At 42.8% G+C, this 27,190-nt stretch overlaps 1 protein-coding gene across 1 annotated transcript in view; it reads right to left on the bottom strand.

The window, feature by feature from the left end:
- Positions 1-16,909: 16,909 nt before the first annotated feature.
- The window catches only part of DCLK3 (doublecortin like kinase 3), a 28,734-nt gene continuing 18,453 nt past the window's right edge, over positions 16,910-27,190 (bottom strand). Inside the window, exons 3-5 of the mRNA XM_079302757.1 lie at positions 23,429-23,561; positions 22,360-22,527; positions 16,910-21,425 (exon numbers count right to left, since the gene is read on the bottom strand). Of these exons, the coding sequence (XP_079158883.1) occupies positions 21,229-21,425; positions 22,360-22,527; positions 23,429-23,561 (498 nt within the window). The 3' untranslated portion in view covers positions 16,910-21,228. The remainder of the gene's footprint in view (positions 21,426-22,359; positions 22,528-23,428; positions 23,562-27,190) is intronic.

The following is a 27,190-nucleotide window of genomic DNA, read 5'->3' as shown; positions in this document are numbered from 1 at the left end:
AGGAAACCATTCCAGAAAAACAAGGCTGCAGAGGTTTCCAGCAGGGACGCCTTAGGGGATTCTCAATAGGAGAAAAAGACTACATTTGCAACCACATTCGAGGTGTCAGCCCAACTCTCACAGAGGCACCCAAGAACTCTAACTGAGCACTGGCACAGGGCTATCCCTGCTGGGAGCTCCCACCAGGACAGGCAATATGTGAGCTCCCCCGTGGCAGACCCTTGAGACCAGAATACTAGAGTTTTCCCAGGGAAGCAAGCAGAAGGAAGACATCTTTGCGTTTTTCCCCTGGAGAGACTTAAAACAAAAATACCAAATTTCCACACCCATTGCCCATGACAGCTATGGTATACATAACAAAAGCTATGCTAGTGCAACTGATGTCCCAGACCTCTCCTGTGCACTAGTTGAGGCATCATCAGAGCCATCCTCCAGACCACACTCTTTGCTGACGGGGTGTCAAGAAGATTCCCATTTCAAAACTGGTCTTTTTTTCCTCTTTGGGAGACATTTTAAGAAGATGTCTATATTTTAAATGTTTTTTCAGGACTAATTTCAACATTGGGAAACTGTTGTGCATTCTGGAGAGGAACAGCTGTTGGTGTCAAAGTTCATTTTAAAATTACTGCAGCAGTCAAGTCCAAACCTTTGCACAGAGCTCAATCCCGAGTGGAGAGTGGCATCCCAAGCCCCCCATTTCTGTGCCAAGAGCACCACCCGGTGGCCTTCTCAGCCATGGCTCTTTCCCTCAGAAACCGTAATAAAACTGAAATATTTGCAGGGGAAGGAAATATCAGAAGCCTATAGCTGTGCCCAGAGCTGTATGCCTAAGGTTGGTATAAACCCTAGTGTGCTTATTGAATGAAATCCAGCAAATTAAAAAATCCTTTGTTACAGGGGTGTTGAAGAAGAGGAAAGAACCACAGGGTGGATTTTGCTGGGCCCAGGTGAATGTGCAGGGCTGCAGAGGCTTTGACAGAGCAAGCCATGGTCCTACTATAGCTGGCACTTAACTCCTCCTCTGGCACCTCACCTCCCAGGATAGCAGCTCTGCTGCTCATGGGGGGTGAGTAGCAGGATCCCAAAGATTCTGCATTGCACAGCAGTTGTCCCTTCGTCCCTGCACAGCTCTCTACACTCTCAGCAAGCCAAGACAGGTCTGGTATTGCTGACCTGGGCAGTGATGGGCCACTACCTCCCTTTTTCTACCCTCCCTTCACTATCAGTTTACTTCTATCCAGTGTGTTTCACAGAGCTGCTGCAAGTTTTTCTGAAGCCTTGATGAACCTGAGGCCTGAAAGTGAGGATTTAACAAGTGTTCATGAATATTTTTCCATATACTGTTCATAGGCTTTGGCTGGAGTTGTGCACTTACGGAGTTCCCTGGAGCATGCTCATCAGAGAAGACCTTCCTGAGCACTGTGGGATTTCTGTGTGCATCCTCCTCCTGCCTGAAGCAGGAATACATTAAACAATTCAGTCCTTGCAAGGAAGACAGCCCTGTGGGAATACAAGTGTTATTGGCTGTTAATGGGAATCTTTGGGAAGAAAATGAAAAGGTACACTTCTATTAGGATGGAAAAGGATGTGTCCATATAAAAAATAATTCCCAGTACGTATGCCTCGAGGCCTGTGTGCAAAGGACAAGAAAGGTCCCTTGCTTTTAGTTGTCTGTTCTGAGTTTCTACATACGAGCTGAATGGAACAGAGGGGAAATTGAAGAGGGTTGAAGAAAGTCATGCTCTGCCAGGCACTAAAAAACTCATCAAGCAGCCAAGTGAACTCACTAGTTATCTGAATGTTGGGAGTTGGGTTTTTGTTCTATTACTGTGTCGGTTTAAAGAATTTTTCCCATTATCATGCTAATAGGGCCTGTCGGGTCCCACCCAGGATCTTTTGACGACTCTAGACAAAGGGGTAGGTGGGAGGGGCAAGGGGGGGGGGGCGCGACTCGTGTTTCCAGCGAGCTCGGATGAGGATCCCCGTCTGCAGAGCACACAGTCGGAACGCAGGAGAGCCAGATCCTCTGCGATCACCTGCCCTGCATCTGCCCCACTCCAGCCTCCTGCCTCTGCGGACACAGCTGATCACCCGTGTAATAAACGGAGCAGGGCCAAAGCCTTTATTAAATAGCAGCTCTTTTATTGAAGAATTGGGGGGGTCGCCAGGGGCCGACACCTGCTGCTGCTTGCCTAGGCGACGCTGGAAGGAGGTTCCCGTGCAGTCCTGTCCAAGGGCAGGAAAGGGAGTTCCAACCTCACAGGCATGTCCAGAACTCGATTGGGGCTCGTTGGTCCAGGGGTGCCACTCTTCTCAACAGCTCCTTAGTTCATGGGTAGTTAGGACTTCCACTGAAGAGGTGTTTCTTGGGAACTCTGGAAACTTTGCATATGGGGCAGTGTCTTTTGATTGACAGGGGGCAGCAGCAGGCGGCCGGAAGCGAAGTGAGGGACAGGGCAGAAGTAGGAAGTGATTGAACTAGAACTGGGATTGTTTGGGAAAATACAAACAGATGGCCAACTTGGGGATACAGAACATGCATATCAAGAACAGTAAGTTGCTTAACATTTTAACAGAAGGGACAACTTTTAAAACTATTTGTAACCCTTAATTTTATGGCTGCTGAACCTATTTACCTCAACCCGGACACAAACGGTGAGCGAGGAGCCGTCCCTCCAGCCGCTCCCCCGTGAGGCACAGCGCGGCCACGGCTGCCCCTGCCCCTTCGCTCCCGCCCACTCTCCGCAGCTGCGCGGGCTCTGCCACATCACTGGGAACAGACACAGGCCGAGTGTGTCCGCGGCTAAAGGAAGGACTGGAACTGAGTTATCTGTTCTGTTGTGTTGGTAATTTTAACAACTGCTGTTGTGTCTGCTTGCACGGTTAGATATATTAGTAAAGAGCTGTTATTCCTACCCCCTTATCTCTGCCTTATAGTTCTTGATTCAAACAATTGTAACACTTGGGAGGGAGCAAAATTAAATTCTCTATTTCAAAGAGGAGCTTCTGCCTTTATTGGCAGACACCTGTCCTTCAAACCAGGACACTGAAGTATTAACAAATAAAAAGAGCTCACAACAACATGAGCATGAAGGAGGCAAGGGTCAGACATGACTAATTTGGGAGTGAGCAGCCTACACCAAACACCTGTGGGCCCAGCCTGGTAGCACAGCCTGATGAGTAGGATCAGGTCACCCAAGGTCATTTTTAGCTCATAGGTCATGTGAACCATGGCAAATACCTCCTGCTGGCTAAGACAATCCTTCACATCTCTTCTTCCTCTGATTTCTTTTTGCCTTCCTGTCCTTTCCACTTTCCTTTTCCTTACAAGTTTAGGAAGAGGACTTTCTCTCATCTGCGGACAGACCAGCTGGCAGGTCATGAAGCCATATGACAAATACTACACATGTGGGATGAATATATCCAGCATATACTTGTTCTCTTTATCTTCTAGATGTCATTTTGCCTAAATACAACCACACCACGAGAGGTGTTTTCTTGCTAAAATATCAAAACTGCTTTAGCAAAGACGAAATTACCGAAAAGGCTCTTCACTTCAATAGACACTTCAAGACACCACAGCACTGTAAATCTTTATCATTTTATTTAATAGAAAAATCAGGTTTTTTGTACTGCGAGCAGTATAGTTTCTGGGACAATTCAGCATCACTGGAAGAAATGAAATAGTGCCCATGCATGAACATGTTGTGTAACAAAATGTAGTGTCACTTTCATTTCCTAAAATTGCAAGGGCCCAATTTTATTGAGAGACACTGAAAATTGAAGTCCATGCTAATTAGAAACCTAGAGTAATACTACCTGTGTACATATTTTTTTCCAGGTTTAGCAGGTGTTTGATGAACATCATCTAATTACCTGTTTTATGCTTAAAGTTCTTTGGAAATATATTCAGTTATTTTTGTTTCAAACCACCCTTCCTTTGTTCATAAGAAATGGGTGAACAGGAAAGAAACATCTGTATTTAAAACATAGTAACATTATTGGATTTTACTTTGACCTAAAGGTTCTTGGTGTTTCAACATGCAAAATATTCTTCACCAGCTAATACAGCTTCCTGAGTCATGTCCTCTTGTAGACATCCTTTTTCAAATTTTTTTTTTCTGTCTGAAATTAATTCCATATTGCCTTCCTTGTCAGCTTGAAACTACAGCCATATCTCTTTTTCAAAGCTGTTCGCAGATTGTAGAAAGGGATGCAGGCAAGAAGATGGTTTCTTTGCAGCAACTGAAAAAAAAATATCTACTTTTACTTTCTCTGTGGATTTCTACAAAGATTGCTTTCAGTAGTGAAATTTTGAAGAATGGCATTGGATTTTTTGTTTGTTTCTAAGCTGCTCTTTAGACTCTACTTATACATCCCTATCACAATAAAGAAGGCCTCTGGATGCTGCTCCACAAAAGATATTTTAAACAGTCTTTGTAGACCTCCTCCTCATAGCACTCATGTAAGAAAAGTAGCTAAATATTCATATAAAGTACCACTAAAACTCAGTCCTCAGAAGTATTTCTCCAGGAGCAATGTCCCAAGCTATAAAGGTTTGCTTGTGCTTGAAACCACACAGAAAGGAATGAGACTTATGCAAAGTAGGAGGAAAGACCCAATCTGGAAAGTGTTTGTTGCTTACACATGGCTCTGTAATGAGGCACAGACAGTGAAGAAGGATGAAACATGTACTTCAGCACAGACAGCAGTGCCACTCTAGCCTTGATCAACACAAGCCATTGTTGATGACTGAGAAAAAGACAGGATCCTTTTCCTTAAGTTTTTAAAGATCGGGCTTGCCAATGGCCATAAGGAAGGCCACAGGAATCTTACCTTGGATGAAGATAGAAGTGTGACTTCCTAAAACACTTTCTAGTCCCCTGAAGTTCACAGAAAATACCTGGAGGAGACCACAGCACAGAAGACCAAAGCATAACATCTCTTTCTCAGCTCAGGTCTCCCATTTTTAACTTCTTCCCCTTTTCCACACCCCCATGGCAACCTGGGCCTGCAGCACACTTGGACACTAACTACCATTCAATACCACGGTAAGAAGTGTTAGAATCATAGAATGATTTGGGTCAGACGGGCCCTCTAAAAATCATCTAGTTTCAAAATGGCAGTCTCCTGCAAGATGCAGAGGGCAGCTATCATTCTCTAGACAAAGTGCAGATGAGAGTCAGAACTCATGCCCAGAGTAGCCTCCCTCAGTCCCTCACCACTCTCCTGATACTACGACTCATTGCTACTACTAGGCATTTTCTCTTTGAATTTCTCCTTTTCAGACCAACCTATTTACACAGGCTGATGGTTTAATTCTAGGTTATTCAAGCCTTTATGAAGATACTTTTCAGCAATGAAAAAATAGCTCCTGTCTCCCCAGCTGTTTTTAAAACCACCACTGACAGTTGTTATTGCCTTTCTGTTGGGGGTTGAGTGTTTTACTGTTACTGTGTCAATTGAAAGAATTTTTCCCATTATCATGCCAATGGAGCTGGCCGGGCTACACCCAGGGTCCCTGATGGGTCCAGACAAAGGGGTGGGTGGGGACGGCCCCGGAGGGGCCTCTGAGGCTTCCGGGAGGGCACTCGCGTTTCCGGCGAGCTGGGGGAGGACGCCTGGGTTCTTCAGCCGCGTGGCCGAGCACAGCAGAGCCAGACCCTCTGCAATCACCTGCCCTGCATCTGCCCCGTTCCAGCCTCCTGCCTCTGCGGACACAGCTGATCCCCCGGACACACACGGTGAGCGAGGAGCCGCCGCTGCAGCCTGTTCCCGCCCGGGACTGGCGTGGGCCGCTGCCGCCCCACCCCCCCCTCCTTCCTGCCTCCTTTTCCCGCCTGCCCTTCGGCAAATCTGGGCTCTGGACTAAGCACAGAGACAGCGTGCTTGCATCTAAAGGGACTGACACCAAGATACCTATTTTGTTCTGTTAGCAGTTTTAACTGTTATTGTTTTCTGTTTGTATAGTTAGATATATTAGTAAAAGAGCTGTTATTCCCACCCCCCTTATCTCTGCCTCAGAGTCCTTGATTCAAACAATCATAATACTTGGGGGAGGGGAGTGGAACCAAAGTCTCTATTCCAAAGGGAAACTTCTGCCCTTACTGGCAGACACCTGTCCTTTCAAACCAGGACACTTTCCTTGGCTGAGGATTTCCTCTTGCAATGTTTTTCTCCCCTGCATAATTCTCTTCCCCAGGCTAGCTTTTCTTAAACAGAACTTACTTGAGACAATCTACACAATTAGACATTTAAATAAATTGGGCTGACTGACAGGAGGATTAAGCCTAGCATATTCTTGATTGCAGACACAAAGACTTAGCTGGAATAAATATCTGCCTCATAAGGACTTGCTGAGGCTTAATTAGTTGATGTTTGTGAAAAGCTTTGAACACATGAAGTGCTGTACCTGCACTGTTACTCTCTCTATTCCTAGTAATGAAGATTTCACATTTGGACATGGCAAAAAGAAGGAGGACAGATGAGGACTGTGACTTAAGACTACTGGGGACTACAACTGCAGGAGAGGACAATGATGTCTGTCAGGGCTTTGCTCTAACTAAACATCACTGCTGCTGTGTGCTCACAAAGCCTCTCATGCCTGTGCAGAATGGCAGCAGCCCCTGACCTCCAGACCTCACACCGCGAATTTTTCCCATACTGGTACCACACCAGCATCAGATCAGCATGAGTGAATTCTGGATCCCAGTTGTTCTGTGCCCTGTTCTCCAGCATTCTTCCCAGGAAGGAATTCTGGTTGGTTGTGCTTTTAAAGAATGCCATTCACTAAGGCATTAAGTCACTCACTCCTAATAAATAAGCAAACAAGAGCTGAAGTTCATGAATGCCTCTGAGATTGCCCAAAGGCAGTACTAGTATTATTAACAGATAACACACACCTAGGAAATTTTCACATTAACAGAAAATGTTTACACACCTCAGCAATACAAAGGATCTCTTTTCAAAGAAGTATACATAAAGTGCCACCCTGAAAGCCTAAATTTCTCTGGTTGTGTGGGTTAAATACAGATTCAGTTGTGCAAATTGTGCGCTTCACCAAAAAAGTAAAATAACTAAGAATATTAACTAATATACCAAATAAGTAGTTTTTTCAGCTCACACAGAACTGTCTTATTCAAGTTGCAAACGTGCGCACGTGTGAACTTAAAAACTTTAACAAACGCACAAAATATATCTTGGGCTGGCATTAAAAAAAGACACATATCCTCAGAATCCAAATCATTGTAGCCTGCCAAAACAAAGCTGTCCCATCCTTACCTTTCCTCTTTCAACCGATTTGACATTGAAAACAAATTGAACAACAGTCAGTACTGATGATTTACCTTGCCAGAATGAAGTTGCTGAATTCTATGTCTGTCCATCTCCCAGAATCCTGTGTATAGGATCTGTCCAAAAGTACATCCAAAGTATCTTCCTCATAAAGGCTGTTTAGTTTCTAGTACGATTCATAGCAGCCCCATTACTGATACATTAAAGCAATGACATTATGGCAATATTTTTGCCAGTGCATTTTGAATAAGCTTAGGGTTTTTTTCTGCTGTGTGGAGAAGTAGTAACACTGGCAGTGTTTTTTCCTGGTCATTAAGGGATTTATCTGCACAACCTTGTTTGTTTTCCTCATATATCCCACTTCCTTTCCCCAGGTAACTCTATACCTTAACATAGGTTTTGAAAATTCTGATTTTATAACCTTACCAGTTATTAGCCAAAAATATATGTAAGGCTTCAGCTGTTAGGAGGAGTTAATTACTGTCACATTCTAACATTCAGCTCTAAATTCTATCCCTTGAACATTAACTGTGTGAGTTATAAAAGCACATAAAAATAAAATTGCATGAAATTTTCCTCTTGTCCCATAATTAGAAAATTATGATCCAGGTGAGATATTCTAGTGGTTGCCATGGTATCTGCTTGAAATCAGCCAAGTTAACTGGGGAACCACCACAGGAATGTTACACACCAGTGTCCTGGTTTTAAATGACAGGTGTCTGCCAGTAAAGGCAGAAGTTTCCCTTTGAAATAGAGACTTTAGTTCCACTCCCCCCAAGTATTATAATTGTTTGAATCAAGGACTCTGAGGCAGAGATAAGGGGGTAGGAATAACAGTTCTTTTACTAATATATCTAACTGTACAAGCAGAAAACAACAGCACTTATTAAAATTGCTAACAGAACAGAATAGATAACTCGGTTTCAGTCTTTTTAGATGCAAGTACGCTGTCTCTGTGCTTAGTCCCAGTCCTGCTGCTGGAAGAAAAACCCAGTGCTGCAGAAAGCAGGTGGGAGCACAGGCGGGAGTGGGCAGCAGCGGCCACACCGGTCTCGGGTGGGAACGGGCTGGAGTGGTGGCTCCTCGCTCACCGTTTGTGTCTGGGTGATCAGCTGTGTCCGCAGAGGCAGTAGGCTGGAACAGGGCAGATGCAGGGCAGGTGATCACAGACCTTCTGGCTCTCCTGTGCTCGGCCGCATGGGCTGAAGATCGGGCCTCCTCCTCTGAGCTCGCTGGAAACACGAATCCCCTCCGGAAGCCTCAGAGGCCCCTCTGAGAGCTGCTGCCACCGGCCCCTTTTGTCTTGAGTCATCAGAGATCCTGGGTGGAACCCGGCCATCTCCATTGGCATGATAATGGAAAAAATTCTTTCAATTGACACAGTAATAGAAAAACACTCAATCCCCAACATTATCCACAACGAATTTTTTCCATGCCAACATGCTACATCATATTGAAACCTTTAAATTATATACATACATGCAGTTACAGGCACATTATAATAGATACTTCACCCTAGAATAAGGTCCCCTTGGGGTATCCACCGAGTCTCCCCATCCTTTTGCATCACCCACCAAGTGCAACCTGGTCCTTGAGTGAAAACTACCCCACAAACCGGATTGTCTTTGCTGGAAGCAGAGTTCACCCAGACAGTTTTTCCTAACATGCCTCTCAGGTCTACCACTGGGACGTTATCTCCATCTGGTGCTCCCAAGGGCTCTGATTGGGCAGGGCCTGCTCGGTTAGTGGAACCTCGGGTATTCACTAACCATGCGGCCTTTTGTAGATTGATCTCCCAGTTCTTGAAAGTCCCCCACACCAAGTGCCTTTAAGGTGGTTTTAAGCAGACCATTGCACTGTTCGACTTTCCCAGCCGCTGGTGCATGGTAGGGAATATGGTACACCCACTTGATGCCATGTTCTTTAGCCCAGGTGTTTATAAGGCTATTTTTGAAATGAGTCCCATTGTCTGACTATATTCTCTCAGGGGTACCATGCCTCCAGAGGACTTGCTTTTCCAGGCCCAGGATGGTGTTCCGAGCAGTGGCGTGGGGCAAAGGGTAGGTCTCCAACCATCCAGTGGTGGCTTCCACCATGGTCAGCACGTAGCGCTTGCCTTGGCAGGTCTGAGGCAGTGTGATATAGTCAATCTGCCAGACCTTCCATACTTATATTTGGACCATCGCCCTCCATACCAGAGGGGCTTCACCCACTTGGCCTGCTTGATGGCAGCGCAAGTTTCACAGCCATGAATAACCTGAGAGATGCTGCCCATGGTTAGATCCACCCCTCAGTCTCATGCCTCCTTATAGGTGACGTCTCTGCCCTGATGGCCTAAGGCATCGTGGGCCCATCAAGCGAGGAACACTTCTCCCTTGTGTTCCCAATCTAAGTCTATCTTTGAGACCTCTATCTGAGCAGCCTGATCTACCTGCTCATTGTGCCTGTGTTCTTCATTAGCCCCACCCTTGGGAACATGGGCATCCACATGACGGACTTTCACAGGTAGCTTCTCTACCCAAGCGGCAATGTCTTTCCACTCATCAGCAGCCCAGATTGGTTTTCCTCTACATTGCCAGTAAGCCTTTTTCCACCTTTCCAGCCAACCCCACAGAGCATTGGCTACCATCCACGAATCAGTGTAAAGGTAGAACTTTGGCCATTTCTCTCTCTCAGCAATGTCCAAGGCCAGCAAGTTGACTTGATCCACCTTCTCCTTCGGTAGCTTGTGCAACTTGTTTTGTGGGGCTCCATATGGCAGCTTTCCACTTCCCGTTCATCCCCACAATGTGGCAGGAACCGTCAGTGAAAAGGGCATAGCGTGTTTCATCTGCTGGCACCTGGTTGTACGGTGGAGCTTCTTAAGCCCGGGTCACTTGCTTCTGCTCCTCTTCATCAGCGAGACCAAAATCTTCACCTTCTGGCCAGTTCGTGATTATCTCCAAAATCCCAAGGCGATTCGGGTTGCCAATATGGGCACGCTGCGTGATGAGGGCAATCCACTTGCTTCATGTGGCATCAGTGGTGTGGAAGGTAGAGGGAACCTTTCCTTTGAAAATCCACCCCAGCACTGGCAATTGGGGTGCCAGGAGAAGCTGTGCTTCTGTGCCAATCACCTCTGAGGCAGCTTGAACTCCCTCATAGGCAGCCAAGATTTCCTTCTCTGTGGGAGTGTAATTGGCTTCAGACCCTTTGTAACTTCTGCTCCAGAATCCCAGGGGTCGGCCTCGGGTCTCACCAGACACCTTCTGCCAAAGGCTCCAGGACAGACCATGGTTCCAAGCTGCAGAGTAGAGCACATTCTTTACCACTGGTCCTGTCCTGACTGGGCCAAGGGCATGAGCAATCTCCTGTTTGATCTGGGCAAAGGCTTGCTGTTGTTCAGGGCCCCAATGGAAATCATCTTCTTGCGAGTGACCAGGTAGAGAAAGCTCACAATCTGACTGTACTCAGGGATATGTATTCTCCAAAAGCCTATGGCACCTTGGAAAGCTTGCGTTTCCTTCTTGCTTGTTGGTGGAGACATTGCAGTGATCTTATTGATGACCTCAGTGAGGATGTGACGCCATCCATCCTGCCACTTCACTCCCAGGAACTGGATCTCTCGGGCAGGTCCTTTGACTTTGCTCTTTTTAATGGCAAAACCGGCTCCCAGCAAAATCTGGATGATTTTTTCTCCTTTCTCAAATATCTCCATTGCTGTATTCCCCCACACAATGATGTCATCGATGCACCTGCAAATATTCTGGAGCCTCACCCTTTTCCAGTGCAGCCTAGATCAGTCCGTGGCAGATGATGGGGTTGTGTTTCCACCCCTGGGGCAAATGGTTCCAGGTGTACTGCATGCCCCTCCAGGTAAAAGCAAACTGAAGGCTGCACTCTGCTGCCAAAGGAATGGAGAAGAATGCATTTGCAATGTCAATGGTGGCATACCATATTGCTGCCTTGGACTCCAGCTTGTACTGGAGTTCCAGCATGTCTGGCATGGCAGTGCTCAGTGGTGGAGTCACTTCATTCAATGCCTGATAGTCCACAGTCAGTCTCCATTCTCCATCAGATTTCTGCACAGGCCAAATAGGACTGTTGAAGGGTGAGTGGCTCTTGCTGACCACCCCTTGGCTCTCCAGATCACGGATCATCTTGTGGATGGAGATCACAGCATCTCGATTTGTCCGGTACTGCCGGCAGTGCACTGTCATGGTGGCAATTGGCACTTGTTGCTCTGTCACTTTCAGGAGTCCTACTGCATAGGGGTTTTCTGACAGTCCAGGCAAGGTGTTCAACAGCTTAATGCTCTCTGTCACTACAGCAACTATTCCAAAAGCCCATCTGAACCCCTTTGGGTCTTTGTAGTAACCGTTCCTGAGGAGGCCTACGCCTAGAATGCACGGCGCCCCTGGACCAGTTACAATTGGATGTTTCTGCCACCCCTTCCCTGTCAGGCTAATCTCAGCTTCCAGCAAAGTGAATTCCTGTGATCCCCCTGTCACCCCAACAATGGAAACAGGTATCTTCTCCACATGATCTGATGGTATCAGGTTGCATTTGTGAACCAGTATGAACTAGCACTTTATGTTTCTGTGGCTTTGATGTGCCAGGCCATCGCACCCACACTATCCAATAAATCCTGTCATCCCATGCCTCTCCCTGGCTAGAGGCAGGGCCCCTCTAACCCTGGTTATTATTTCTTTCCTGGGCATACATAGTGAAGGTTCCTTCCAGGGGATCTGACTGATCATCCTCCTTGCTGTAATACCCTGAAACTTGCTTGTGGGAGGTTGAGGCTACCTTCATTTTAGTGCGGTTCCATCAGTTAGCATTTCCCTCCCTGAGCTGACGCACCTGTGCTGCCAGGACAGAAGTGGGTTTCCTATCCAATTTCCCCATGTCTTCCCCATAGTCTCGCAGGAAGAACCACAGGTCAGCTTGTGAGGTGTACCCCCTCTCCCTAGCTGGGCGGCGTGAAGCTCTGACTTGGGTGCCTGTGACTCGTACTGCTGCTACGCTGATCTTCCTCGCCTCCTCCCTCACCTCCCTCATCTCCTCCATCATCTCCTTCCTCATATCCCTCATCCTATCTTGGACCTCTTGGAGGTCCCTGGCCACAGCAGAGATATTGGCCTGCATTGGGCCATTCATCATGCTCTCAAAATTTCTGAGTTTGTTGGCAACAGAACACACTGTCTCTGGGTGGTTATCAGCATTAATCATTGCTATGTAGGTGGTATATTGAGATGGACCCAAGGTTGCCAAATTCCACAGCATCTGCCCTCTGCACTTGACCTTGTCAGGGTCATTGTCATGCTGTCCATCCCTCCCAAAGAGTACCTCTAATACTGCTACTTCTCTCACCTGCTGGATCCCTTCCTCAAAGGTTTTCCAGCGCATCCTACAGTGGTGCTCCTGCATTCTCTCTCTGTGTACAAACTTCTCTCTCACACTCATTAAAAGCCGGTCCCAGAGGGAAAGGAGGCCTTGCTCCCTTACGAATATCTGGTCCACGGATCCCAAATTCCTGACCTCAGTTCCATCCAGTTGTACACGTGTTCCCGTAAGGTCCCAGACCCAGAGTAACCAAGTTGTAAAAGGCTCACGGCCCCGCCGTATAATGTCTTTACGCAGGTTACAGAGACTTATTGTATGAGAGGGACTCAGCGATTATCTCAACCTCTGGCTCCCTTGCTGGTTGTGAGGACCCTCCTTGCTGATCCCCATTATCTAGGTGCCTCGTTTTAATCTTAGATTTCCTAGTTTCCACAGGAGCAGCTGCTGCTGGCTGTGGCTGCTCCTGTGATCCAGCTGGAACCTGGACAGATACAATATCTACGGGTTCCACTGCAGCACCATCTGACTCTCCCTCTTTAGGGCAGGGGGAGGGTTTCTCATCACCTGGAGAAAAATGCTCCTTCAACATCTGGCTGTGCTCCTTAAACATCTGGCTATGCTCCTTCAACATCTGTTTTTGCTCCTTCAATATTTGGCCTATATCCTTCACCCACTCTGGGTGGCTCATTTCTGCAGTGGGCTGTGGGGCAGGGTTAGGCTCTGGAGCAGCATTTCTAGTCCTTTGGGCAGAGGCAGGTTCTGGGGCAACATCCCTAGTCCCAGGGGCAGGCTCTGGGGCAACATCCCTAGTCCCTGGGGCAGAGACAGGTTCTGGGACAACATCCCTACTTCCTGGGGCAGAGGCAGGTTCTGGGGCAACATCCCTAGTCTCTAGGGCAGAGGCAGGATCTGGGACAGCATCCCTAGTCCCTGGGGCAGAGGCAGGTTCTAGGGCAACATCTCTATTTCTTGGGGTAGATATCAGAGTTGTTGTCCAAGCCAATATTCCCTTGTTTCTGAATGCTAAGTAGAACAGGCCTATCAGCAACGCCAGCCACTGTATAATAGCACTAGCAATCAAAGCAGATCTGAAATCCTTGAGAACCGGTGGGGTAGCCTCAAAAAGCTGGGTGATGGGTTGGGAGAAAATTTTCCTTGCACTCGTTACCTCACAGTAAGTACCATTACTGAAATAATCCCAGAAACAGAGTACGATAGCTCTGGATCCATGTAGCCGCTTCCTAGAAAAAATTAAAAACTCATGAATTCCTGACATAATCAATCCACCAAACGAATTGGATAATAGCTACAGTAACTTTGGTGAGGGGGCCCATATTCAAATAAGGGCTTGCAAATGGGAGGGAGATGTCTGTGACCACATGGAACCCAAACCAGATTAAACCAGACAACATATTGCCAGTTAAGAGAGCTGTTATTCCTGTCTTAACTCTCAACTCAGTGCCCTCTGCCCTACATTGGGCACCAAAATCTGTCCTGGTTTGAAAGGACAGGTGTCTGCCAGTAAAGGCAGAAGTTTCCCTTTGAAATAGAGACTTTGGTTCCACTCCCCTCAAGTATTATAATTGTTTGAATCAAGGACTCTGAGGCAGAGTCCAGGGGGTGGGAATAACAGCTCTTTTACTAATATATCTAACTGTACAAGCAGAAAACAACAGCAGTTGTTAAAATTGGTAACAGAACAGAATAGATAACTCGGTTTCAGTCCCTTTAGATGCAAGTACGCTGTCTCTGTGCTTAGTCCCAGTCCTGCTGCTGGAAGAAAAACTTGGTACTGCAGAAAGCAGGCAGGAGCGGAGGCGGGAGTGGGCGGCAGTGGCCATGCCAGTCTCGGGTGGAAACGGGCTGGAGCGGGTGGCTCCTCGCTCACTGTTTGTGTCCGGGTGATCAGCTGTGTCCGCAGAGGCAGTAGGCAGGAACGGGGCAGATATAGGTGATCACAGAGGGTATGTCTCTCCTGTGCTCGGCCACATGGGCTGAAGATGGGGCCTCCTCCTCTGTGCTCCCGGAAACATGAGTCCCCTCCGGAAGCCTGAGAGGCCCCTCCGAGAGCCGCTGCAACTGACCCCTTTTGTCTGGAGTCATCAGAGATCCTGGGTGGAACCCGGCCATCTCCATTGGCATGATAATGGGAAAAATTCTTTCAATTGACACAGTAAAAGGAAAACACTCAACCCCCAACAACCAGCAAAGGGAAAGATTTTTTTATTTCACTGATAATGGTCTGTTAGATTTGTCTAGAGCATTGATTTACTTAAGACAATAAAACATTTTGAAAAAAAGGTAAGTTTTTCTTCAGCTTTTCCTTGTCTGGTTTTATTTCCCACTTTTTTCTGTCAGAATCTTTTTTGTTTGTTTCAAATCACAAGGAGCTACTTAATATGATGTCTCTCCCTCTTTATTTGAAGAAATAACACCTTACCAGGACACATATTGGCTTTTAGCCAAACAGCCAGCATGCTCCCATTTTCAAGAACAATTTTATGCTGTCATTGAAAATACTGGTCAATAATACATTTTTCTTCCATCACTCACCATGTGAACAATATTCTGTTTCCAGGCAAGCTGCAATTAATAAAATGTATTCCACCCATTTAGTTCCAACCTTACACTAGGCACAAATGTTTTTTCTGAGCTCTTAAATAATAAGTTTTTATGCTGTGGAAGTGCAGTGTCATTGAAAGTCGCAACATAGCAAGCTGGGTAGTTGCAAATGCTTAGGATCACAAAATTATACTCTTTTTGAAACTCCAGCAATAAAGTTTTCTTGACAACTTACCATAGGGGTTAACAATCACGCACTTCTGTTTTCTAGGAAAATCATCTTCATTGCTGGAATCCTTTATGTTAAACATTATCTAAAATGTTCTATGTTGCAATTCTTCATGGGAAATGCCTTCTTATGACCCAGTGGTCACTGAAATTTAGAAAGCTTTATAAAGACAGCAATGACAATGCAGGATTAACCTTTTATGATTCAATACATTTTCCCAGTGGTTACAAGAAGCACCATTTTTTCAGACCTACAGTCCTTATCCAATCTAGCAGTCTCACAACTCCTGTTGCAGCCTACCAAGGTACTTCATGTTCTCACTGCACCAAACATTCTTACTGTTTTAATAGCTGAAACACTCTGGAAATAATTCCTGTATTTCTCTGGTTTTTAAAATGCTTCCAGCTCTTCATATCAGTTTCTGAATTCGGAAAACAAAATGTATTTCCAATGACAATTCAAGGTTATTTGCTTCACTTTTTCTGATTTTCCAATTGCTACTTTGTCAAAACAGTTCTAACTTAAAAAGAAAAAAATCTGCAAGAATTCAATGTCTGACTTTTATGATAATCACACAAATTCATTGCACTGCTGGCATCTGTCTTCAACTACTTCTGACACAGGAAACGCATCTGAATCTCACTCCTAACAGCAAAGCATTAAATCAGATTTAATTAGCTGCCTATACAAATTGTTAAAATGAGGGTGCAATAAATTTGTGTAATTATCATAAAAGTCAGTCATTCCAAAGAGTTTACAGTTATTCTTAGAGTAATGAGGAGACTGCAACGTCTTTAAGGACCAATATGCAATAAACTTTTCTCACGGGCAGCCATTTTATCACACATGGTCATATGCACAGAAGGCAGATTCTTCAAAAATACCATCAATATCCTAGACACAATTTTATTTCCACTGCTTCAGACAATACTGCAGGCCTCTGGGAAAATACCATTTTTAATAACAGAACTGAAATATACACATGCTACTAAGAAAGAGTCTCCTTTGAAAAAGCCGCTTTTTGCAAACAACTCAATTTCAAATAGAATGCCTGTTTTCACAAAGAAAGCAAATCTTTTTCTAAACAAACTTGAATTTTACAGTAAAAGATTTAATGATAGGAAAAATCAGTCCTGTGTGCATTAAGCATAAGGGAAGCTAAGTCTGCTTGTCATGATCACTATAACATCACAGCATTTATGACTAAAACAACACAGGGCAAAAAAACGGTGGTAGAATAAATCTCAGCTCCAGTTCTGCAAAGACTTGTGTTGGCTTTAATGAGATTACATGCAGCAGCAAAGAACAACACATCTGTAAGTATTCAAAGGACTGGCAGCATTAGAACAGGTTCTGCTACCCATATATGAAGGTACACACAATACTCACTGAAATTGCAAACCTTTTAAAACAAGCATTTCCCAGATATATCACCAGAAGGAAAAAGCCAACCAACCAACCAAACCAACAAAAAACCAAAAACAAATTCAAAATACTTGGCCACATATTTGTTTACTAATATATTGGAAAGAACTGAAACATAACATTTACTGTATAATTTACCTTTATTGAAGATACACAAGAGGAATAACAACTTTTCTGCTGAAGTCTACAATGTATTTTAATTTAGAAAATTACACCTTCAGCCTAGTTACAAATAAACCATGTTGGAGAACAAAGAGTGTCATTATACACTGTAAACCCAGTTAAAGTGCCATAATTCCTTTCAGGAACAAGAATGTCAACAGTAAAGTATTACTTGTAAACTTAGAAAAGACAGAAAAATACATGCCCAGAAACACAAAAAGCATTTTCCTTACATTGCTTAAATTAAAAGAAATCCAAGTGAAAGAAGGAATTATAGGAAAAATATTTAAGAGTGATACTTACGTTTCTTTGGGAAGATCACTTTATAAGCACAGCAAATTTACTATGTTTTCAAGCAGACTGTATACTTCCCCAAATCTGGGTACATGCCAAAAAGCAAGCAGCAAACTCCAGAAAGTTCACTTCAACAAGAGGACCAAAACCCAAGAGCCTAAGCTCAAGGGGATAACATCCCATTATCCCTCCATCACTCTACAGCCAAAAATGCAGTAACATAGATACAGGAAATCCACCTATAATTCCACTCAGAAGCGAGGTGGCAGATTTGATGGTGTGTTTGAGTCCAGCTATTCCACACAGCTGTTAAACAGCCTTCGATTAAGACGGTCCCTGAATAAAAGAAGTTAAAGTGTCTGTGTCTCAGAGGAAACAGTCTCTGCTGTACTGCCTTCAATCATAAGTCTCCTGGACACACATTTTTAAATATTAGGAGACTATATATACAAGCAATGACCAAATTCCTATTGTTCATTTTTAGGCAGTTATGCACCATGCAATGTGAAGCACCAGTTTTTTGCAGTTTCACTTCCAAAATATTTTGTTCATTCCCATTTCTAAGGCCAGAATTTACGGAAGAAAAACATATTATTATGTGAAGATTTCACCACGTTTCAATAATGAGAGTGATTCAAGTGGATAAGAGGCCAATGACAGTAGGCAGATGACAGGTGATAGAAAATATGTAGGTGAGGTCTAGAACCAATGAAATGTAATAGCATATGGGAAAGTGAAGAAGTTGACCTTGGTGGCAAGTGGAGGGGATATCTGGAAATCACTTTATCTTCAAGCAGCTGAAAAGCTAAAAAAGCAACTCTGTCTTTAACGTACATGTTTCACTACAAAATGAAACATTGATGACTCGATTCTGTATGCTTTGATCTTTGTGCTTGCTTCAAGTCTGAGAAATATTACATTTAGGACTTATGCAAGCATGCTTAAAAGCTGCAACCAACTAAAGAGTCAATGATTAAAGACAATGGACAGCCTCTGGTTTCTAAAAGGAGACTATTTTTTGAATAGTTAATATCCGATAGTAAAGAAATAACCCTGGAATAACTAGAACTTAATCAGAATCTCCACTATGAGTTAGGAACCAAACCATAGCTTTTAAGAAGCATGGAAGGATTCCTACTCAGCTGATTTGCTAAAGCTTGCAGTAAACAAATAGGTTCTTGCCTTCTATCACCTTAGACTCAGCAAATTCTCTGGAAGTGGAACTTTCCTGTTGAGGTCTGCAATAATTTGCATTTAGGTATTAGGGAGAAGGTTGTTTTTCTTGGTGATATATTCAGATTAATGTCAGCATTAAAGAGATGAGGACACCATAACTTGTTTTATTTTCAGTGGAATATAAAGCCATATGAGACTCTAATCCATAAAGACTTAAGGAAGAGCAAGAAGGATATTTCTTCTTCCTAACAAATCAGCAAGAATTTGCTCTGAGTCTAATCTCCCCCAGCTTTGAGCTTCCTCAGACTTGCTGTAGAGAAGGAAACCATTCAAGAATTGAAAACATTAAGGGGAAGATGACTCCAGAACCCAATGAGACAAACCTCAGGAAACCTCAGGAAGATAAGTGATAATCTTCAATCACAGAGTGTGAACATGGTTCATATATTAGAGACCCTCTTACAGAGCATAAATACCAAGTCTGCATTGGAATGTCACACTAAGGGAAAAGCAAAGCCTGAGAAAAGGCAGTAGGAGATGAGAGGGGATTTTCACCATTTTTTGTCTTAGTCCTGCCTAATATTACTTTCAACATCAGCAAGCAAAGCTTGAGCTGAGCTCTCCGAAATCATATGGGTTTTCATTGCTACAAGTAACATCATGTTTGGCGACCTGGACTGCCTTGGTCAACACAGAGGCAGAGAAAGAACACTGGAAGCAACAAGAGAAAAGAAGGAACAATGAAGTAGGAGAGAAAGAAAGAGGTAAAAGCCCTGAGAAGCACCTGGAAGCTTTTACAGCCTCCAACCTGAAGGAGGAGGGCCTAACGCCACATGTCCATGCCACAAACCCATGTCTCAGCACTGCCACAGCAGCATCTGTACTAACAGGTGCCATGCAGTGACCACCTGGCACAGTCCACGTTTAGCCTGTCTGGAACACAGAGAACTTTAAAAAAACCCAAAATCATTGAAAAAAAACTATTCTTATGATCATTACAAGCAAATTCTCCATCTTCTGCACTATCAATAAGGCTGCAGACAGGTACTGAAAGGTGAAAAAGGCAACTTGTTACACAATCTCCCAACTTTCAGATTCATTGTTGATTACATATTTTTTGTCACTTCAGACTTTATTCCTAAACAACTATATTAAAAATAATTACAAAATATAGTATTGCCCATCAGAAGTTATTTTTCCACAATTTCCTATCCAAAATAGACTTAAATTAACAGACGATATATTATTACCAGTACTCAAATATGATGTAATGCTTTTATAATACTAGGTTACATTAGGTTCCCTTAACTCAGGGAAGCACTTAAATCCATTCTTGTTTTCAGGAAAGAGAAAAGTTTTCCTGACTCAAAGACTCCAAAGCAGAAGTATGACATATCATATAGCTACTACTTGGGCATACAGTAAAGATTTTACTGGTTTGTTTCACCAATACTTGAAGTCCACAACAAGTCTTATTCCAGCAAGTATTAGAAATAAGTCAATTCAATTTAAAGTGCAATACTCCTTTAAGAGTCAAATGATCTCCACTTTTATATATAATTTTTGCACAAAAGTCATAAGATGAAACAGAAACATGATGACAGCACCCTACACTTTTTGGTTATTCAGCAAGTTCACACAAAATATTAGCAGTCACCAAAAATAATATTCTGGTTCATATAGTTGTGAAAATGTTCCACCAATTCTGAAATGCTTCTGTCATTTCTCATTATGAAATACATAGGCAGAGCAACAGCTCTCCAAGTGTAAAATACCCCCCTTCATTTCTACAGGCTGTGTATTCAATGCCAACAGCACTGATATTCTGACATCAATATTATTTGCTAGCCCATGGATCTTGAGAACAAAGAATTATAAAATGGAAAACTCAAGTGCTTTTTTAATTTAATTAGTTAATAAAAAAATCTGAGATTCAAAAGCTGTTCTAGTCATGGCCCCTCTCCCAGCTGTATTTTTTCCCCTGCAGGATTTCTTTAAAACTGCAACCAATAAAAATATTAAAAAACACATGCAATAGAGCATCTGATGATTCCCCAGGGAGACCTTTCCACAGCCAACAAGTTTTTTCTCCCCAAGCTGGATTTTAGTCTAGTTTCACCCCATAGTACACAGCACCACCATCTTGTAACAGGAACATTGTACCATCTATTACCCTGAACAACTAATGAAAGGTGTTGCCAAGGGAGATATCACAAAACATCAGATTTAGTCAATAAGGATTTGTATTCCCTCACAACTTAATAAATACAGTATTTGGCTTCTTATTTAATATACCCTACAGCTAAAGAATATATTTACTTTTTATTCTTCCTACTCAGTGGCTAGAAGGAATTAGTGAAAAGACTGTTTAAAGAATTAGTGCAAGATGTGTATGCAGACAGCTATTTTGAAAACATTACAAATACAAAACTCCAGGAGGATATAATAAAAAAAGGATGAGAGAAGACTCACATTCGTGTCAGTCACAGAAGCAAATATTCGTAAATGATGCAGAAATACTTAAAGAAAAGTACTTAAAGAAAAATTTATCTAGTCCCCACTGCTTTCAACAGAGAGACTGCCAATATCAGAGGAAGTGGATGTGAATTTGATCTCTGTCCTTCAGAATCTCAGAATCAAAAAAAGAGGCATAGCAATAGCCACCAACAGCTACACATTAAATTCTCAATTCATTTAGAAAAGAAAATATAAATGATTTGTTGATCAATAAAAAAAAAAAGACAAAATGAGCTTGAAAGATTTCATGTGTCCTCATCAACAACTTCTTTTCGGTGCTGGGCCCGGAAATGGCGCTCAATGTTTATTGTCACTTCCCTCTGCAAATTCCTGCTGTTAGTTTTTCCAGCTGTTCTGATCCAGGGGTGCTGAAGTACTTGACATGCTGTGTACCGCTTCTGGGGATCCACTATCAACAGCCTGGTGATGAGGTCTTTTGCTGCTATCATGAAAGAAATCAAAGGAGAGAGGGGTGAAACAGAGTGGTGTGCAATGTGCTCTAGGATGTGCAATCCTCTGCAATGTGATCTAGAATGACCCTGCTCGAGCAGGGTGAAATACATCACCCACCAGGGTCACTTCCAACCTTACCCATTCTGTTATGGTGACAGTTATACCCACACAAAACATCATTTTTTTTTTTTCATGAGTTTTATCATTACTTTCATAACTATCCCCAGGAGCTATTCTGAAAACTGCAGTTAGAGTTAGTGACAGAAAATATTAAATCTCTATGACTGATGTTATGCAGAAACAGAGGAGAAAGTGAAGGGAATTTAATCTCAAGTGTGCTGAAGGCATCAGACTAAGTGTTCACATTCACAGGAATGAACACTGGGTATTTCATTCCTTAAAAGGCATAAATGTTGTAAAATGCTGTGGAACATCTTCTTTAAAAGACTGTACAGGGAATAAAAGAGTCCTTGGGTTTCTGATTTTGAAGAGTGCACAAAAGACACTGTACTAGCCTGTGAGAAAGAAAAAACTACTACATGCAGACTCCATTGTCTACAGGAAATTGACAACTGTGTTCTGCAGGGCAAGGATTTCATTCTCATCTTTTGAGATTTTTTAAAACATCTTTACAATCCAACATAACCCTTGAGATTATTTTGACACCTTTTTCTGCAGAGACACATAAATAAGATGAGGACAATCCTTGCTTTTGCTTAGAAAGGGAAGAATTGACGACTCCATTAAAGCATTCAGAACTAATATGCAGTAGCATAGCCATCAATAGTACCAGAGGACTAAATTCACATTTAAAGCATTAAAGATTCACACAAGTTGATCAAACTCACTGCCCTGAAGAGTTTTTCCCACTTCAGTGAAGAAGACTGCTACTTCTCAGATCTGCTGTAAGTGCAGAATCTTACCTGCAGAAATATTGTCCCAGTAAGGGGATAGGAACTCGTAGTGACCCAACTGTATGATCTGAAACAGCTCCTCTTGATCACGGTCCTGACTGCGGAAAGGGGGGAAACCACAGAGCAGGATGTAAAGGATCACACCCGCTGCCCACATGTCTACTTCGAGGCCATAGCCTAAGGAAGAAGGGACAAACTGTAAGTCTTAGTTTAGAAAGAAAACTCACAAATGTGAGAGAATTTCACATTGTTTCTTGGAAACAGAATGAAAAAGAAACACAGAATCTCTGCTCAGTTCCTCAAAAAGATGAGGCGAGCAAAAGAATGGGTGGCTGGTACACCATACTTGCAAGCTGCCCGTTATTAGCTACTGCTCTCAGAGAGTCTGTCTTTTCCACAACATACTTCACAAACACAGTCTCACAAAGCCAGTGTCAACTGGAGACTAATTGAGTAAATAGAGCACATATTTCTAAAGTAGCCATCCTCAGATTCTCTTCACAAAAGAATTAAGAGTGAAAAGTTTTCACTGAAATTGGATATAACTGGAGATGTGCAACCCAGTTCCACAGAACAAAAACCAGAAATAGATTTGCTTGAGTCACCAACAAAACTGACTTCTTTGTAGGTCTGAATCTTTTTTGAGATTAAATCTTCAAAATTCCTTGTGATATGAAACATGTTTTGAATTGTTACATAAATTTAACATGCATGTTCATAGTGATTTTGCATAATCAGGGACTTTGGAAAGTTATTTGGATTACAGTAATGAAATGGGCTACTCTTAGGTTGCAACATGAACTTTTGGCCATTTCCTTCCTTCAGCTATTATCATCTATCATATTTTATGGCCTATCTGCTTGGAAGTCAGTGATACATTAGCACAGACACTAATAATGCAAATATAACTGATGTCATGCTTGTATATGTTAAAAACCAGGAGGTTTCTTTTCCCAAGTTACACTGCTAGCCAACCTCCTACCCTGAAAAGATATTTCAGTAGGTTGAAACGTTTCCATCATTAGAAAGTTCAGCATAATTGAAAGATTTATGAAAAATAAAAAATATATATCCTCACCCTTCTCAGCAAGTATTTCAGGAGCAACATACGTTGGTGTTCCACAGACAGTAAATACAGGTTTTGTAATCTGCTTAGCAAGGCCAAAATCTGCCAATTTCAGTGTAGTAGATTTATCTGCATTGTGCTGAACCTATATCCAAACAAACAACAACAAAAACTATATATATATATCTATATGTATATATGTGTGTGTGTGTGTGTTTAGTCTAGATGCATTTTAAAACAGCAAAATATAAAGGAAGCAGAAAATTAAACAGGAGGGAGTCCTAATAATAGTACTAACAATGAAAACAGTCCTTAGAGCAGGTTCTTTTCCCCCACACACTAAAAGTGCATTTATTTAAGAGGATAAGCAATTATGCAAAGAAGAAAACTTTGCTCTACAAACTTTGGCACACTGCAATTTCCAAGAAATTAATAGAAGGAACACAAAAATTAACCAAAAGTCAATTAAATATTATTTCCTCTTGAGAAAATAAACTGTTCTTTTTCCCTGGAAAAGCAAAGAGGAATGTTGTGAATGTCTTTATGCTTGAATGCAATGAGCCCAGGTAAACTACTAACTTTATCTCTGTGTTTTAGCCCCAGACAGCAACTAAATATCATACAACTGCTCAGCCACTCATCCCCCTTCTGCTCACAGTGGGATGGAAAGGAGAATCCAAAAAAACATTTTGTTGAGATAAGAACAATTAAATAATTGAATTATAATAATAACAACATAATAACAACAGTATGAGTGGTAAGTATAATGAGAAGGGGATGGGGAGAGAAAGAGCAAGAGCATGAGAAAAGAATAAAACCTGAGACAAACAAGCACTGCACAATACAATTGCTCACTGCCCACTGCCCCCCAGCCCAGCCCAGATCATTCCTCACCACACACCAGCAACTCCTGGCCAACTCTCCTCAGTCTATTTACTGAGCATAATGTTCCATGGCATGGAATATCATTTTGGGTCAGCTGCCCTGGCCATGCTCTCTCCCAGCTTTTTGTACACCTGCTACCTGGCAGAGCATGGGACACTGAGAATTCCTTGACTTAGGTTAAGCAGTGCTTAGCAACAACCAAAACATCACTGTGTTATCAATGTTGTTGTCATACTAAATCCAAAGTACAGCACTGTACCAGCTAAAACCAAGACACGTAGAAAGTGTGTCTCCATCATATTGGTCTAACAACAAAATAAAAACCAACAAAAGCTTTATGTTCTTTCCAAATTACTCTGCTACTCGACCTGCTGCCCTGAAACTAGATTAGTAATGGTCACCGCACACCAAGAATTGTAGAAATAGGTTGTTGGAGGATGAGTGTTTTTCTATTATTGTGTCAATTTAAAGAATTTTTCCCATTATCATGCCAATGGAGCTGGCCGAGTTACACCCAGGATCGCAGATGACGCTAGACAAAAGGGGTCCGTGGCAGCGGCTTCTGGAGGGGATTCGTGTTTCCGGTGAGCTCAGAGCAGGACGCCCCGTTTACAGCCCCTGATGTGGAACACAGAAGAGCCAGAAGGTCTGTGATCACCTGCCCTGCATCTGCCCCGTTCCAGCCTCCTGCCTCTGCGGACACAGCTGATCACCCGGACACAAATGGTGAGTTAGGAGCCGCCCGCTCCAGCCCGTTCCCACCTGAGACCGGCGTGGTCGCTGCCGCCCCCACCCGCCTGCGCTCCTGCCTGCCCTCTGCAGCACTGGGATTTTTGTTCCAGCAGCAGGACTGGGACTAAGCACAGAGAAAGCGTGCTTGCATCTAAAGAAGGGACTGAAACCGAGTTATCTATTCTGTTCTGTTAGCAATTTTAACAAGTGCTGTAGTTTTCTGCTTGTACGGTTAGATATATTAGTAAAAGAGCTGTTATTCCTACCCCCTGGACTCTGCCTCAGAGTCCTTGATTCAAACAATTATACTTGGGGGGAGTGGAACTAAAGTCTCTATTTCAAAGGGAAACTTCTGCCTTTACTGGCAGACACCTGTCCTTTCAAACTAGGACATAGGTCCATGCAGAATGACCTCCTAATTTGGCCTTTTCAGCAGTTCTCATCTCCTACATCCATCAGGAAATTAATCAAAATACTTTCTCCAATTCTAATTTTGTATGCAGGGGTCTTTATCATTACTTTATAATGCAGTTAATGAAGGGTTATATACTTCTTGCTTTGCAAAATGCACTGTTGCATTTTTTCTTTTCTCAAGATGCCAGACTCCTCATCTCCCATTACAGCATAAGGTGGCAACATAGCACCATCTGTTCTTTCAGGACATAACTACTGAGCTTCCACTTTACTTAACAATGAAGCAGGTAGGAACAGCAGGCACGGTAGGTATATTTTCACAGCTTGGTGACAATCACTTCAGAAACAGTATGTTACCTGTCAGCAATCCTGGAAACCTCAGCCCAGAACTTCTCAGCAGCTTCGCTAACACTGTGCTCGGAAACCACTCAGTCAGCTCAGAGAATTGTCTTCATCTCCAACTTCCTACTGTCCCATCTACCTTTCCATTACTTGGCATCACCTTGAGCATGCAAATAAGCTTCAATGTAGAAACAAAAGCTTCTCATGTTCATTTTAATCATTCCTGAGGCCAGACTACTTCCTCATAGTAGTACTGCAGAAATGCACAACCTACTCAAGAGAAATCTAATCTCTGACATCTACAATATGTATTCCATGCAATGGTGAGAACAAAGCAAAAATAGTGCTGCCTGCCTGTAGACTTAATTGAGGTAAGAAAGACCAATACATTTCAATACACTTCCTATAGACAGCCAATTTGAGCCGTACAAATACTTATGTCCTTCAACTGCCAGCATCTGGGGGTCTTGGACTAAAGGCAGTCAATTGCACACTACTTACTCAAATACAGATGACATGTCAAAATATTAGAATATTGTCTGAGGATTTCTAGATATCCCAGCTATACAACCAGAAGATTATAATATAAGGCCAAATTCATGTTCAAAAGGAAAAAAATAATCTTTCTCCTTTTCTCCTGTCTGGCAATGACTCCCAGTACTTAATGCCCTTGTTTGATTTCGTATCTACATTGTGAAATCCATCAGTGTGTTTAAGATGATGATTTACGACATTAATATTTCTGTGTATGCACATGTATATGGTAGTACAGATTGTTCTTATGGACATCATGAAAGCTAGTTAGCCCATGTCACATTGTGTATATGGGAAATACAGCTTAAGAAAAATTACTGTTTACACATTTGAGTTTCAGACATCCCTTAATGCTAGCCAGAAGAATCTCTATGAAAATTCTGAAAGTTATGACAAGTAAGTGGTTAAACAGGAGTTTGACTCATATGCACTCAGAAAATTTGCAGTGCTTTGTATATATGTAAATACTGTCAGAAAATGGATAGTCCTTTGTATATATGTAAATAATATCAGAAAATAAAGAAAGGCTACACTTGAAGTTCTTGCACATGCATGAAAACCTGAGAGATAGAAAAAGGGGCAGGGGGTAATCTCAAATGCATAAAAAGTTATAACATTTATGAAGATGAGTGTTGAAGAATTACCACATTAGCATGTAAGGGAAATGCACAAAGAGATGAGTACACAGCCACAAACTGGAAAGAGCCCTCTCCCTTCCTTCTAAAAAGAGGTGACTTTATGTCTTTTACAGTTATAACCTGAAAAAACACCACCACATTTTGGGCATTAATTTCTCACTCACAAGTGAAGAAATGCCAGAAGCTGTAGAATTAAACAGTCCCTTACCTAAAAACCTTGCCAGTAAAT

The sequence above is a fragment of the Erithacus rubecula genome, assembly GCF_903797595.1.
Source record: "Erithacus rubecula genome assembly, chromosome: 3".
Taxonomy (NCBI): domain Eukaryota; kingdom Metazoa; phylum Chordata; class Aves; order Passeriformes; family Muscicapidae; genus Erithacus; species Erithacus rubecula.
The sequence above is the reverse complement of the archived record's forward strand: the minus strand, read 5'-3'. Positions and strand labels throughout refer to the sequence as shown.